Source organism: Hypomesus transpacificus, chromosome 10, assembly GCF_021917145.1.
Source record: "Hypomesus transpacificus isolate Combined female chromosome 10, fHypTra1, whole genome shotgun sequence".
Taxonomy (NCBI): domain Eukaryota; kingdom Metazoa; phylum Chordata; class Actinopteri; order Osmeriformes; family Osmeridae; genus Hypomesus; species Hypomesus transpacificus.
In genome coordinates, this window is record NC_061069.1 from 9,692,735 (window position 1) to 9,708,842 (window position 16,108).

General features: G+C 42.5%; 2 protein-coding genes and 1 long non-coding RNA gene across 9 annotated transcripts; 2 read left to right on the forward strand and 1 right to left on the reverse strand.

The window, feature by feature from the left end:
* Nucleotides 1–280: 280 nt before the first annotated feature.
* On the forward strand, nt 281–9,072 carry lyn (LYN proto-oncogene, Src family tyrosine kinase). Of its 7 annotated transcripts, none has more exons than XM_047027493.1 (14): nt 281–450; nt 2,081–2,179; nt 2,351–2,490; nt 2,891–2,945; nt 3,364–3,469; nt 3,761–3,859; nt 3,955–4,058; nt 4,228–4,377; nt 4,506–4,658; nt 6,068–6,250; nt 6,500–6,576; nt 7,473–7,626; nt 7,717–7,848; nt 8,256–9,072. In XM_047027493.1, exons 3-14 carry the CDS (start codon nt 2,359–2,361, stop codon nt 8,456–8,458), a joined length of 1,548 nt encoding a protein of 515 aa, XP_046883449.1. In that variant the 5' UTR covers nt 281–450; nt 2,081–2,179; nt 2,351–2,358; the 3' UTR covers nt 8,459–9,072. The 7 variants fall into 7 exon arrangements, with proteins under 7 accessions (XP_046883449.1, XP_046883453.1, XP_046883451.1 ...); XM_047027497.1 differs by having other exon boundaries at nt 2,354–2,490; XM_047027495.1 differs by having other exon boundaries at nt 2,086–2,179.
* Nucleotides 6,583–10,722, reverse strand: LOC124472572. The gene is made up of 3 exons (XR_006956639.1): nt 10,570–10,722; nt 9,957–10,125; nt 6,583–6,800 (listed from the first exon to the last, which is right to left on the reverse strand). It is a non-coding gene; the product is annotated as an uncharacterized LOC124472572 (long non-coding RNA).
* urod (uroporphyrinogen decarboxylase) lies at nt 9,249–14,868 on the forward strand. The gene is made up of 10 exons (XM_047027499.1): nt 9,249–9,393; nt 11,029–11,141; nt 11,357–11,436; nt 11,565–11,627; nt 11,781–11,978; nt 12,163–12,324; nt 12,492–12,626; nt 13,291–13,391; nt 13,734–13,800; nt 13,949–14,868. Exons 1-10 carry the CDS (start codon nt 9,371–9,373, stop codon nt 14,111–14,113), a joined length of 1,107 nt encoding a protein of 368 aa, XP_046883455.1. The 5' UTR covers nt 9,249–9,370; the 3' UTR covers nt 14,114–14,868.
* The last annotated feature ends 1,240 nt before the right edge of the window (nt 14,869–16,108 follow it).

Here is a 16,108-nt window from a genome sequence, read left to right on the forward strand (position 1 = left end):
AAATTAGGAAAGTAATCTACATTTGATTATAAATATACGCATTTTAAATCTACATTTGCATTTGACTGATTATATGAACCATACAAAAACCATCCGACATCATAGGCAACCGTTTCTGAAAAGTAACACAACAGACCAATTGACCCAAGCTAACTGTCATAAACAATTTTCCCAGATTTTAAGTTCACTTTCATCACCCATAAAACATCAACTGTTTTAAGTCTAAACAATTATGCAAATTGGTGGGCAGTTGTACCAGGAAGTTGCCCTTCAAAAAAAGTCCCTACGAACTCCTGTCAGAAGTTCCTCATTCGGGCGGTAGAATGGAAGGGCAGTCGCTGTCAGTCCATATCCTTGCTCTTTCTTTCTAATGAAGACATAGACGAACGAAAGTTGACAGATCAAAGAAGCTATAAAGTTGGATAACCTCTATACTGTTAAACTGCACAGGTAAAAAATATATATGTTATTGCCACTAAGATGTTGCATGTATTTGTAAGCAATTAGGCTATTTGTCATAATTTTGACTTAATTCCATTTGATTTGGAAATAGCTAAGAAATATGTCGCCGTGGCTATGTCGCAATAACAGTAGACTATAGATGAGAGTCTTGGGAGTTAATTTAACTTGCAAAGATAGTGAGACTTAGGTGGGGAGTTGGTGAGGGTCTTCAAACCCAACTTGCTTAAACAAACTGGCAGTATCCTACCAGTTTCTCCAGGGCAACGCTACAGTTTTTTGTGTGCATTATTCTGTGCAGATGATGATAGACACATGGGAGTGCGCACTGCTCGTCCATGAACACAAACACCAACACACTGAACACAGTTTTCATTTCGCCTACAATTTAATATATTTAACTGTCTATAATTAAAAATACGATGATCTAACTTTAGATTTACCTACAGGTAAGGATAACAGAAAAACCAGTAGTCTTTCATCTGGCTTTTGAGCTTTGGTCAAGTCATTGCAGGCTGAATGAGGAAGTGCGCCTCAGTCTTAGACAGCTTTTCTGTGTCGGTCTGATGTGTCCAGAGCCAAACAAGGGGTTTCCTGCTGTCTAAAAATAAGATCACGACCACATATTTACAACGCAGTGAAGTTGTTCGTTGAGTTCTCAAATTCTGGTGTCAGAAAGAGAGCCATTAACTGAAAAGTTACATTAGTTAAGAAACTATTCAGGCAGAGGTATCTTCTTGATGGCTGAATGCATCTTTTCAGAAACACAATTGGTCCTCCAAGTGGAACCAATGATTAGAATACAAAATAACGCAATCCAAAAGAATTCAGGATGCTGTCATGGCATTGGTCCACGATGTTGTAGTGTATTTCCTGATATTAGTTTCATTCTATTGCTCCTGCCTCTGTCCTACAACCAAAATAGGAACACAAGGAAGTAAATATTCAAGCTGTTAGTATATTTAATTTGGCCAGTAGCTCCAAGGCTGTTAAACATTCTCTCAGGGTCTAAGGTATGAGGAAACAGTAAATATGGAATTTCCTCAAGGAAGAACAACAGTTTATAGGCACTGATAACACATTTTGTGATTAGAATGTTTTCAGGTATTTTAATAAATTTCTTTTGTATTATTCTGTGCAGATGGTGATAGACACAGGGGAGTGGGGGGAACATTGTAATTTAATTCACTCTTTACTGTAAGTCTTTCTCCCTACCTTCACCCCCTTACCCCTCTCTTGCTTTGTCTCAGGGGCGTGTCCAGACATTTTTGATAGGGGTGGCACAAGGGGTGGCCCGCCTCTGACTGGGCATATAGCCAATCATATTTTAAGATATTGGGGTGGCCAATCAGATTTCAGGGGTGACCCGTGCCACCCTAGGCCACTCCCTGAACACGCCACTGCTTTGTCTCTCACTCTTTGTTTGAGTTTTTTTTCTCATACTGGTCAATCCTGAACAAAATGATATAAGAAGTGTGTGCCCATATGTAAGTGCACAACATTTGAGTGGGAAATTTAAGAGACCACCCTTGCAGAATGGATGTAATTGTGCCCATCCTGTCCATCTGGTACCCCAAGGTGACTCAATCAAGCACTGTCTGTATTTGACTATTGTCTATAGAACAGCTATGCAAACCTGAAGAGACACAGGAAGTTGCAAGGCTAGCCCCTACACCTCAGAGAGACCAACAGGAAGTTAGCAGCAGTGAAAGCACAGCTTGTAAGCATGTTATTCTCACACACTCTTAACCCTTGTTAAACTCTCACCTTGATTTCACTGGTCTATTTACCTCACCGCATCATGGTCCTGCACTGGTGTATTGACTCCCAAACCTTGGTGTATGGGAAATATCCCAACTATCACCCCCATGTGCGTTTCTGTTTCTCATAGCAGACGTCATGGGTTGCAAGAAATCCAAACTGAACCCGGGTCTCAATGGGGGAGGCGGTCTGGAGGTGAAGAGCCAGCAGCCTGTACGTACTGACCCAACTGTCTATGTGAGAGATCCCACCTCCGGTAGACAACGTCTAGTAAGTAGAAAGTCAGGGAAAACGGATGTTACATAATAACTGACTTAGTCCCTTCCCTGACTTGGACATGGCTGACTCCGAGTATGAGGCTGTGTGAAGCAAGGTATTGGCTAATTAGGCAGAACTAGAAATATTTCCAGAAGAAACCAATGTTACTGTGTTGTTAGAAGGATGATATTTTTCTGTCTTTTTCTCTCTCCTTCTCTCTCATCTCTGTGGGCCATCTCAAATGTATATACCTTTTGATTTCTGTTTAGTATTGTCAAATGTACTTGACCTGTGTTCTAATGGCTGTTACAAATCCAGTTACCCAACTCAGTTAGAAATGTTTCAAGTAGAAGTCAGTGGTTGAGTGGAAAATGTTTGTGGTGTGCTGATATTAAACCCTTTCTACATGCAGAGCACTCCCCTTCCTTCTGGCCTGCTACCTGGTCAGGTGTTCCAGAAAATGGAAGGTATGATTCTATCCAGAGATTTGGCTTCAAACACTTCCTTAATAATCCCTTGATTCATTATTGTACTGTATATCAATGATTTTATCCAATCAGTCCTGTGTATTTTATTTTTTATGTGGTTTTTACCACAAATCTTCTTTAGGAGTATGTAATAACTTTCATATGCAAAGTTGTACCTCATCAGGAATTTGTTTTTGGAGTTTAAGTTGACAAGTAAATAAAGCTGTATAAGGCGAATATTAAACCATCTTATCTTCTATGGTTTTGTGACTAATTACATTTGATCACACAGCCATGTTACCTCCTAGTTTATCTCAATGTAAAGGTAAAAACATGTCAACATGGCTGTTATAGACCTGAATCAGGTCAACATGTTATCAATTATTTTCTGATTTTACCATATTTGTGTTTCAATTAGAGCAAGGTGATTCCGAAAAGATAGTTATTGCCATATACCCATATGAGGCAATTCATCCTGATGATCTGGGATTCAAGAAGGGTGAAAGACTTAAGGTTCTTGAAGAGTAAGTCTCTGTTCTTTCTAACACTCTACGTTATAAGTGTGCAGTTTGTTTCTACTCAATGTTTCCAGTGTTACACATAGAAGAATAGTCATTTTTTGGGTCGCCATTTTGTGTTGAGATACATGCTGATAATTATAGAGCAGCTCGATACATGTTGGATTCATGTCAGCGGCTAAAGGGTCTTCTATTGATCCTTCTATCTGGCTCCTTTTCAAACTTTGGTTGAGTTGGCATGAATATATTGTAATTGTATAAAGTCCATGTTGACCTGAATGATGTGGTCTTCCTTAGACTCGGGGAGTGGTGGAGAGCCAAATCTCTGACCACCAAGAAGGAAGGCTTCATCCCCTCCAACTACGTCGCCAAGGCAGACAGTATGGAGACAGAAGAGTGAGTGTAGTCAATGGAATTATTTAGAACGTTTTGCTTCAACGGTTTTAGCAAATTATCAAAGAGATTTGCTAAATGGACTTTACTTTATTCAGATGGTTTTTCAAGGAGATAACCAGAAAGGATGCAGAGAGACAGCTGCTGGCACCTGCAAACAAAGCAGGCTCTTACCTCGTTCGAGAAAGTGAAACATCTAAAGGTGCTAATCAGTCTGCTTAAAACAAAAAATCATTAGTTCATATGTATCTCCCTCTTCTGAGAAGATAGTCTTGCCTCAAGTTCTGTCTTAGCCCTGAAGCACCTTTCAACATCCATTGATGGCGGGTCTTGTCAGAGACAGTATACATGGTAATCTTTCTCCTCAACAGGAAGTTACTCATTGTCCTTAAGAGATGTGGATGCTAAGGGGATGGAGGCCGTCAAACATTACAAGATCAGAACCCTGGATAACGGAGGCTACTACATCTCTCCCAAGATCACCTTCACCGACATAGGCACCATGATCAAACATTACCACAGTGAGTTCTCCACAGGATGCACCTGTCAGTAGAAGATGCTAATAGAACATTGCTCTGATGCATTGAGACGCGCCATGCTTGAAACCAAAGGAAACTCAAGTATGTCTATGCGTGTGTGCCCTCTGCAGAACAATCAGACGGCCTGTGTCGGAAGCTGGAGAAGATCTGTGAGAAGCCGAAAGCTCAAAAGCCTTGGGACAAAGATGCGTGGGAGATCTCCAAGGAATCCATCAAGATGATGAAGAAACTGGGAGCAGGGCAGTTTGGAGAAGTCTGGTTGGGTTAGTATCAAATATTATGTACCTGCCATGTTATGAAGTGAGGGACTAGTGAGCGATTCATAGTCATCATGGTTGTTTGCACATGGTGTACAGAGTTATTAGGATCTAGGATCTAGCAGTGAGAGCTGTAGATGTTATCAAAGTACTTGTGAGAGGAAATGTGTGTGGGTATGTCAGAGTAAGAGATAAAGAATCTGTAGTTTGCGTGTGTATGCCAGCCATGAGATTTGCATTGGATTCTGTTATTATTCATCTACCCACCACCAAACCCATCCAGCTACAGTGAATAGCAGGAAGTAGTCGGCTTTGCAAATATACAAAACTGCCACTCCTCCTATGTCCCTGGGCCCCTCAGCCTCCTTCTGACACAGCTGCTTCCTCCAGCTCACCTCCGTTAGCCAGAAGAGCTGTTAACATGGCACCAGCCAGCATTTGTCGGCCAGGCTGCTTGGCCCGACTCAGTCAGACTCATGTTTCCTCCCACCAGCTCCTCACTGCTGTCTCACTCGTTCTCATCCAACGACAAGTACAACATTTGAAGTCCACTTATTAGTTACACTATAAATGTCATAAATCATGGATTCTTATCCCGTCCCAGTACTCCCTCTGTCGTCTCACTGTGGCTGAGGTGAATGCAAGTGCCCACTGGCAACAAAGCATTACCCACCTCGCTCATCAATGGCACTACCCACCCAGCTCTTCAAAGGCACTGTTTAAATAACACTACCACTTCAATATGTTCATATATCATAGCAGGTTATTGAAGGTGCTGCTATTAAGAAATTATGTTTCAAGAAGAACACTGCCCTTAAGTTTTGTACAGCCCCATAGATGTTGAATAACCTGAATCGGTCGGATACAATTCAGGATATGAATCTCAAAATCAAACTATCCTTATACACTTGTGTGACAATACCACATAAATTAACTACAGTTGGCCTGCAGCATGTTCGTTGAGTAGTACGATGTTCCCCCTTGAGATCACTGTGGTTGACAGTTTGTGTTTTCTCAAAATTCAATGAAGCTTAAACATCAGATAAATATTGGCTTGTGGCTTCTCATGTCTATTAATAGCTCTTATAAACACATTTTCGAGAAGTGGAACGATTTAACTGCTCAGTTGTATTGCTTCAACTAATCCATGCTACACTGGTCAAGGTTATACTGGTGGGGAAACAGCACAAAGAGTGAAATAATTCCATTAAATTATGTTTCAGTGAACTACTGTTGAAAGGTATGCTGACCAGAATGATACCACGGTAACATTTAATGTTTAAAATAGAGTCCGACTGTGTGTGGTCTGCCTAACTAAAGACTTTGTGGCAGTTATTGGCGGACGGTTATCGGATGAGAAGACATTCAGCGTAGGTCTTAAGTCCTGTGTCTAACTTGTACCACCATGGTTCCAGCCTCCTACAACAACTCGACCAAGGTGGCAGTGAAGACACTGAAGCCTGGCACGATGTCAGTGGAGGCCTTCATGGAAGAGGCTAACCTGATGAAGAAACTGCAACATGAGAGGCTGGTCCGCCTCTACGCCGTCGTTACCAAGACACCACCCATCTACATCATCACTGAGTTCATGTCTAACGGTGGGTGACACAAGGCGCACAAGGGCTCAAATGCTCACATGCAGACACGCACAACAAGTACACACTCACACACGTCCACTCACCAAGACTGTGTTGCTTGGGTCGTAGATTTCTTCATAAGCTTTCTTACAAGTTTGTCACACACACTTTGCTGTTTGTGTTAGAAAACTGTATTTATGTCTAACTATAGCTGCAGTTTTAAATGCATTACTTATTCCTCAATTGAGTTGATGTTCTATGTTTTTATAGGAAGCCTGTTAGACTTTCTGAAGAGTGAGGCAGGGTGTAAGATCCAGTTACCTAAGCTCATTGACTTCTCGGCACAGGTACTGTATGTTGCCAGCATTTCACACCAAAAACTATTGCTCAACTTTGGTGAATATTCCCTATAGTAAGCAGTTTGTGTATGGCATCACTCTTTCCATTGGTTAGCAAAAAAAGAGGAACAAGAACAAAAAAATGTTTGTGCCATTTTATTTCAGTTTCCATTTCAAGAACAGTGAAGTGAACATTCTCAATCCAACTCATTGGCCATGCATAAATTGTGGACCTGTGAACAAAACAAATAGCGTAATTATTTCAGACATAACAACTATAAATAGTTGATTGAGTTACTAGTTAAATACATGGTTCCTGTCCTAGTTTCAAGTACAGTAATCGTACATTATCTTCTAGTTAGATGATGGTGAAATGTTGTATTGATGTCGTTATCGCTTACGCTTCTAGGTTGGGTTTCACAACAGCTCCAGCTCTGTTGTTTAATACAGCACGTTATATATTAACTAATTGTTTCTTTTTTTCGATTGTATTGATCTACCCCTTATCTTTCATCTACGTCTCTACTAACATTTGAGTTGTGTGAGAACTTTAGACACACAGATGGCTGTACCACATCCTCTGAGTGAGAAAGAAAGAGGATACTTTTAGGGAACTGGAACCGTAGTCTTAGACATGGTCATTTTCCACGCATAAGCTCTCATACACAGTTCCAATCAGCTCTGGCGTGGTTTCATTTTTCTGTAAGACCATCCCAGACATGCCAGTTTTCTCTCAGGATGATGAACATAGACACATTTTTCGAGTCAGGAACCTGGGGTATTGCACACATTTGGTTCTTGAGAGGGCCCTGACAACCACATTCAATACCTTTTGTTCAAAAAATGTTTTCGATGTTATCCAACATGCAGTTACAGTGTTCTGAGCTGTTGGTTTGCTGTTGCAGATTGCAGAGGGCATGGCCTACATAGAGAAGAAAAACTACATCCACAGAGACCTGAGAGCAGCCAACGTCCTGGTGTCAGAGAGCCTCCTCTGCAAGATTGCTGACTTTGGTCTGGCCAGGGTCATAGAAGATGACCAGTACACAGCCAGAGAGGGTCAGTCTGTGCTTGTCATACAATCATGTTTATGATCAGAGGTACTGTATCAGGACAGGTTTGGAACATATGTGTATTTTCTGCTCCCAGGAGCAAAGTTTCCAATCAAGTGGACAGCACCAGAGGCTATCAACTACGGCTCCTTCACCATCAAATCTGATATGTGGTCTTTTGGAGTCCTCCTTTATGAGATCCTGACCTATGGGAAGATCCCATACCCAGGTGATTTAACTGAAAAAGCAACATGACACAGACAGGAAGAATGGGCTGTGTTTCATTCTAGGATCAAAATATGATATATTTAAGCTTGGTTTTGTCATCACTGTATTGTGTAAAATCTTTTACAAGAAGAAGCCTATTACCATTCAGTGAACCTGAATCTTTTCCGCCATCTAGTGGTTAGTCAGCTACGAGCTGACCAAACTGTTTCCCTTCCTCAGTGGTAGACACAGCAGTCTTTTCTCATCTCTGTCAGACCCATTAAGAGTTCCAAACCTCAATGGCTTGAGATTTGTTGTTGTGACGACAGATGACTTTGACGGACATACACGTGTTCACTGCTACTCTCACCATACACCTCCTTAACCTTGCTCCATGTCCGTCCCCCGCCCCCCCCCCCCCCCCCCCAGGTATGAGTAACGGCGAGGTGATGACGTCAGTACAGCGTGGCTACCGGATGCCCCGCCCAGAAAACTGCCCCAGCGAGCTCTATGACATCATGAGCACCTGCTGGAAGACCAAGCCTGAAGACCGGCCTACTTTTGACTACATTCAGAGTGTCCTTGATGATTTCTACACCGCCACTGAGGGGCAGTACCAACAGCAGCCCTAGAGACACAGTTCCAACCCTGGCTTTTGAGTTTGTAAACTTTGACAGCACCCGATGCAGTACCATTCTGGCATCGCTTGTTTCTCTTTGGTGCCAAACAAGCTGACTGAACTAAATCAACTTCATATTGAAGAATACACCTGCTTGTAAATTGCATATTGTAGAATGAGGCAATATTGTTGTTGAAAGGTATCCTACCCAACTCCTAATGCAAAGTATTGTAATTATTTATTTCTCTGAATGCTTTATCTTTTTAATCCATTCTTAAATTTGACTAGTGCCTTGTATTAATCTTTTTATTTTGTATTGAGGTTTTTGGTCTACCTATATTTTGCTTGACAAATCAAGGTACTTGTGCATTTTCTTAGGCTGGTAGCAGCATATTAAAAATGATTGCCTTTCCACCTGCCTCAATACTAAGGAAATCAGAAGGACTACGTACAATTAAAATAGTAATAGATAATATTGGCTGATCATAGATAATTTATGACATTATATACAGCCTAGCATTACTCAATGTACTGATATATTTTGATGATGACTTATATTCGTGTATTGCATGTGATTTATAATAATTTATCGCATTCGTCAATAAAACAATACAACAAAAAATTTTGATTGATTGCTTAACAACAGCACTGGCACACTTTTGCGCAGACCATTTGGCCTGGAAACCATAGCTGGAAACCGAATTGTACACATTTCTTGCAATCCCCCAATCCCTTGTAAGAAATCCTGGGGAATTTCAGAGGACGATGACTAGTTCAGCATCGGTCATATGACTATGACAAGATGGCCGCGCCCTGTGAGTAGCACAGGGGCGTGCCAGAATTTGACTGCTTTTATAACGTAAAGCAGCAAAGTGTATCTAACAACGCAAACAGCATCTCACATACTTCAGTAATAAACCTCACCATGAGCAAGAACGATCTAATAATGTAAGTAGCTACTTAATTGTTAGCTATTATCTATTTTGTACATGTTGCGCGTAAGCTAGAAACCATTTCAACCTTCGAGATGTGTTAGCAAGCTAACGCAATAGGTGTTATAATATCTGCCATATGACTGCATTGGATTGTTAGCCATAGCTAACCAGGTAATTTCTAGCAACAACCAGTTTGTGTTGTGGACAGACCAAAAGACTATCAACAGTTTTGCTCCGTCTTTCTTTTCAATACGTATGTAACCTAACGTAACTTAAACTAATCCGAAGTCAGATGTCAGTTACCTCTATCCGTTTTCTCCCAACCAGTTTTTTTCCCCCGGAACGTTTTCCATTCACCGCTTTAATGCATGCGACTGTGTTCAATAGTATTTCGAATCAGATGGCCAGCTAACTCTGTAGAGCCAGTAATATTATAGCTAGTTGGCTGTCAAGTCATTGTGAGACAGGACAACTTCAACAACAATACGAGTGATTGACTGTCCTGTGGGAGATTCTGTATTTAATTGTTGATTAGAAAGGATTGCACGTCAAGACTTATTTTGTATTGCATAGTACCTGATCTGGTTGTACAACGATGGCGATACAACACGGTGGACACCCAATAGCTTTACACAACCGTTATTCCGCTGTTGGGGGCTGATAACAGAGCAGACTAATTATCTTGTAGAATCAGCCTCCCTCCTCAGACCCTCCTGTGGGTGTCGAGAGTGATCCAGCCAGGGTTCTAAATTAAAAATGTTGATCACCAGCCATCAGAATTTCCACTAGCCAAATTATTTCCGGTGAAAATAAAAATTAGTTTCACAGAATGCATTTTATTAACATTGTTGGCATAAAAAACACATACAATAAAGTAAAATGAAGCAGAGAAGTATGATGCAAGTGTATGTGAAATCACGTGACTAGGGCCGTGTTCAGACTTAATTTATTTTTTTAGCGCCTTCAGCGCTTTTATATGCAACCCTATGGGAAAAATAAAGAAAAGCCATTCCCGACCCGTCAGCCATTTGGCATTATATTTTCTTTTCTTCGTTTCTCTAGTGTTATCAATGTCCTCATCCCCTGCCTCGTTCCTCTTGTCACCCCCAGAAGTTTCTCCGAACCACCGCCGCATTAAGTTAACTTTTTACTTTCCTACTCTAGCTAGCGTTAACTCTTATTAGCCTACCTCCTATGATCCTCTATGCTTCGTTTTACTTCTTCCTTGTGTTTTCTGGTGGACGCTCCGTTCGTTTCCACGGTTTCTCGCGCTGGTTTCACTTTAAACTGCGCGCAGCCAATGGGCGTATAAAACGTTATCACGTAGCATTACGGCACAGTGTTAATGGGAAACTAAGAGGTATTGCCAGGGGGATAAATGACCGAGAACCATGCCGAGAAGAGAGCCTTATGTATAATTTACTAAGATCTAGATTAGACTGATGGGTTACTGAATTAGTTGATTCATAGATGAATACATTACACTGTAGCCTACATCATACAGTATGATTCATATCATCAGATATAATCAGTTTGTGCACCTTTTGATTCCTTCTGAATGTCAGTTTACACATTCTCCAGCTTTACTGTGGCTTAGGCCCCAAGTGAACACATCTCTTTTTTACAAGTACTTGTTCCTCCTCTGCAGGCCTAAAGACTTCCCCCAGCTGCAGAACGATGCGTTCCTGCGGGCGGCACGTGGAGAGGAGGTCCAGCATGTGCCTGTGTGGTGCATGAGACAGGCCGGACGCTACCTACCAGGTGGATTTCTGGGTGGTGGTGGGAGGGGTACACATGTATCATATCGGGATAAGCAACCTTTGGAGCAAGGAACTTAAGCCGAAACGTATTTTGCCATTGTAGCATTGACTATGGCATTTTTCCTCACATTCATCTCTGGAATAATGCTTTGTGATTTGAATGTGTTTTAATGTGTTGCTGGATTTGACATGGTGTGTTCCTTCCTGTGTGGCCAGAGTTCCGGGAGTCCAGAGCAGGGAAGGACTTCTTTGAGACATGCCGGTCACCTGAGGCCTGCTGTGAGCTCACACTCCAGGTGAACACTTACAACAATGTACTTCTAGAACACTTGAAAGTCTTAACCGCTGGAACACTCTAGAACGCATTCTAGAACGCATGTTTGCTTCGAAAACACCACTAACATCTCTCATACTCCTTCCACAGCCACTAAGAAGATTCCCGTTTGATGCAGCCATTATCTTCTCTGACATTCTGGTCGTCCCACAGGTGAGGTTTCTATGGCATGCCTTTTTCCAACAAGATGTCTCTGTGTGTCGCTGAAAGTGCTCCAGTAACCCACCTCATCACTCCATAATTACACCCCTGTCTACTTCTGTCTCTCTCTCTGTCCATGTCTCCCCTCCATCCTCCTCTCCCCAGGCTCTGGGTATGGACGTGCAGATGCTTCCAGGAAAGGGTCCCACGTTCCCCGAACCCCTGAAGGAGCCAGAGGACCTGCAGCTCCTGAATCCCCAGGTGGACGTCCACACCGCGCTGGGCTATGTCTTCAAGGCCATCACCTTGACACGCCACAGGATAGAGGGCAAGGTGCCCCTCATAGGGTTCACTGGAGCACCGGTGAGATGACTCGGCTACGCTCACACCACACGCTCTGTCGTCGAGCTGCACATGCTCTGTCGTCAAGCTTCACACGCGACACATGCTCTGTCGTCTGTTTTTGTCTCTCTTAGCCTCCCCCTCTTCTTTGCCGTTAGTAGTAAACCTAACCCTAACCCCCACCCCAAACACCATCCTGTTCTAGTGGACCTTGATGGCCTACATGATCGAGGGCGGGGGCTCCACCACCCACTCCAAGGCCAAGCGTTGGCTGTACCGCCACCCGGAAGCCAGCCACAAACTGCTGCGCATGCTCACCGACGTCATCGTAAAGTACCTGCTGGGGCAGGTGGCAGCGGGGGCGCAGGTAATGCAATGCGTCCTGGGAGAATGAGTTTAGAATGACAGTGAGTTCAAAGATATGAGAGCATTGCTACACAAGCAACACAACATATGAAATTCTATGTAGGCCTGTGTTACAGGCCCGTTATTTATCCTGTTGATATTCCGTGACCCTCCCCTCTGGGTCCTCAGGCCCTCCAGGTGTTCGAGTCCCACGCAGGCTGTCTGGGGCCAGTAGAGTTTAAGGAGTTCTCCCTGCCCTACCTCCGAGACATCGCCCGCAGGGTCAAAGACCAACTCAAGGAGACTGGACAGGACATTCCCATGGTCAGTGCACAGACACACACTGTCTTCCACATCCATATATATTCAGAGATGTACACACACACACTAGGGGGGGCGGTATACCGTTATGAACGCGAATGCCGGTATTGCGTTGTGCCATGATATGGATTTTGCCATATTGTAGGCCAACAGAATCGAGTATTCAGCCATGTAATAATTGTTTATAGGTAGAGCTAACTCTACAAATATTTAACAGTTTTTTTGCGATCCCATAAACGTAGGCTACTGTTGAACGGGTAGGCTACTGAGAAGTCGATCTTCCGTGGCAATTAAACGCTGACAAATGTGGAAAATTCAACTTCTGTGACAGTGACACAGCGGAGTTACCCAATCCAAATCCATCCGAGTGCGGTAGATTAGCCGCTGCAGTGCAGATTGCATTGTCATGACATTTTAAGAATTAACTAATATATTGTGATAAATACCGATACCGTCAGTGCTTACGAATTATACCGTGATAAACATTTTAGACCATACCGCCCAGCCCTAACACACACACACATACACAAAACAACAGGCCTTTCATAAAGTACCGTAGTGTTATTCCATCAACAGATGGCGTTAAAGGACCAAATATATGACATGCTAGTTTCTCTTGCTGGTAGGAGTCTGATTCTGACCCCTTTCCGCTTCTGCCCTGTCCCAGATTGTGTTTGCAAAGGATGGCCACTATGGTCTGGAGGACCTCTCTGAGTCTCACTATGATGTGGTCGGCCTGGACTGGACCATTGACCCACGCTCTGCACGGTACACACACAAAACACGCACACCAAATCCGCACACTGATCCGTCAAGCTAACCATAACTGACGGTCATTGGTTTGGGGGTCTCACCCAGAGCATGTGTGCAGATCAGATGGGGGGATGGCGATGGTTACTGACCCCTGTTCATAGAATAGTGTTCATCATTACTCCAGGCTGTAGAAAGTGAGGGGGAAAGCCAATATTTGGAAACGTGCTAGTTACATCATGAGTCATTTTCTCTCTCTTTATTTATAGGAAACAGTGTTAGGTCAACAGTCAACTGTATATTCTGTCTTGGTACCCTGTTGTTTGACCGTCATGTTAACAACCTTGTGTTTGTTTTCAGGGAGCGAACTGGGGGAAAGGTCAGTCTCCAGGGTAACATGGACCCATGTGCTCTCTATGCCTCTAAGGTGAGACTTGTGACTGTTATCCAACACAATGTTGTCCTCATCCAACACTCATATACAACATGTTAACAGACTGGTTCGAGGGGAAGCTTATTTGCATCCTTTTTTATTTCTTGCTTTTTTCTCTGTTTCTCGCTCTGTCTCTGGACAGGAGCGTATATCGGAGATAGTGAAGAAGATGGTTGAAGGCTTTGGCACCAAGGGCTACATCGCCAATCTGGGCCATGGCCTTTACCCAGACATGGACCCTGAGAGTGTGGGAGCCTTTGTAGAAGCTGTCCACACCCACTCCAGCCAGATGCTCAAACACAAGTAACCAAGCACCACCTTCCTTCTCCGGACTGGCGTTCAAACCACCACAACTTTATGGAGCCCTCAAATAGAAATGTATTATGTATAGCATCATGTGCGTCTCTAAAGATGACACTTATGCTATTTCTATGTACAGTGTTTAACTGCAGCTCAAGACGTTTTTCCTTCTTGTCCACAGTCAATTTGCTAGCAGAGTAACCGCATAGCTACCAAAGACTAAATCGATTTCTTTTAGTTACTTTTTGTCAACACTTTTGGTTAAAAACATATTTTTTATTATACGTTAAGGATAATGTCGAGGTCAACATGTCTTCACACAAGACACTGACCAGGTTATTATTAAATATCATATTCCATTATGAAGAATGTTTGCCGAAGAAGGTTTACAGGATGTGAAATTACTTTTGTGCGTGTATAGATTATTTCAATTCTAAAATGGATAATCCCAGGCCTAAAGTAAGATGTTGAATTACAGGAAATGTTATTTCTAGGAAATGTTTTTTTTAATATCTGTACCCAAAATCTTTGCTTTTTTCATCAGTGGTAGTGCACCTCAGAAAAACAAGTGTATGAATAGAGTTACATGAGATAATCCTCAAATATACTGTGTTTTAAATGTTACGTGATGATCCATGCTGAAATGCAGTTCTGGCTGTTCTGGACTATGAAGCACTAATGTGTCTTGTTTTGTTACTTAAATGAAGATGGATTACAGTGCTCCTAATTTCAAATGTTTGAATAAAATGATTTTATGTTCAATGAGTCATTAGTTATTTGTTGTCCCAGTGCTTCATCTTGTTACTGTTCAATGCCTTGGAAGCCTCTATGATGTCAAACTCACTTTATAGATGTGAAAGGTATAAGTGTGACAATGATCACAATCAGTCAGCCTATCCTGGTGCACCATTATTTGAGTTTTTGTCCCTAAAGTATGTTACACTATGAGATGGAAACGGTCTGTCTACAGACTAGTTGCATTCCTGTTACATGTTGATCCATGTTGTTTTATTCAGGGACCAGGGAATCCAGTGAGATCAGAGTGTTTACCAACATAGTCCTGTTAACATCATACAGTTTCATTCTGACTGGTGACAACAAATAAGCCATACCTCTACCAATCACAGAGTTGGGTTTACAGGATTGGGTACGGTGCATGTTGATGTACACACACCCGTCCAATCATCTTTATGGATTTTGGTCACGCCAAATAAATAGTTTTGAAGTAGAGAGGAAAGCATTTGCATCACTGATTTGTCTTCAAATAGAATCCCTGGAATTATTATCATGATGGACGTGTTTCACACAAGATTTAATAAATTGTTAATCCCAAATGGTGTTTTCCTCTGAAAGCGATGGACTAAGCAGAGGAGCTAAATCCATCTCAGTAAATCCAGTTGTTTTTGTTGTTGGACGGGTCAGTATAGTATTCCATAAAAACATCACATGACCATTGTTGGTTTGTAAATTGGCACTGGTTGTGTGGAACGTGGATTGGGCTTTGTCTTGAAGGTGGCCTGTTATGGTAAAGGTGGGGACTTAGAAACTGTATGTTGTCATCATGTACATGAACAGGAAAGCTATACCGTAGATCTACTGAGTAGGCCGGAATTGGGGTTGGGTGATGGGACAGATAAACAAATTAGTCAATATATGGACTGATGGATGGAGGGATGGGGGACTCCTGAGCCAGCAGCTGCTGCTATGCTTTGCATTGGCCCACAAACGTCCCCATTGTTTGGATGTGGCTGGATTAGGCCAGCCATGATTGTGCTGTGAGGTGCCACAAGCCTCAGGGAGCATAGAGGGATGAAATCAGAAGAATGAAAGAAAATCACAAATCAATCTGCTGATTAGAGATGCAGGGACAAGGATGCTGTCACTCAGCAAGACAGTGCAAGGACAAAGACATGTGTGTGTGTGTGTTAGTGTGTGTATTGTGCCTGTCTATGTATAGATACTTTACCTCATGGGGTGGCAGCCAATCTGTGCTTCAAGAATA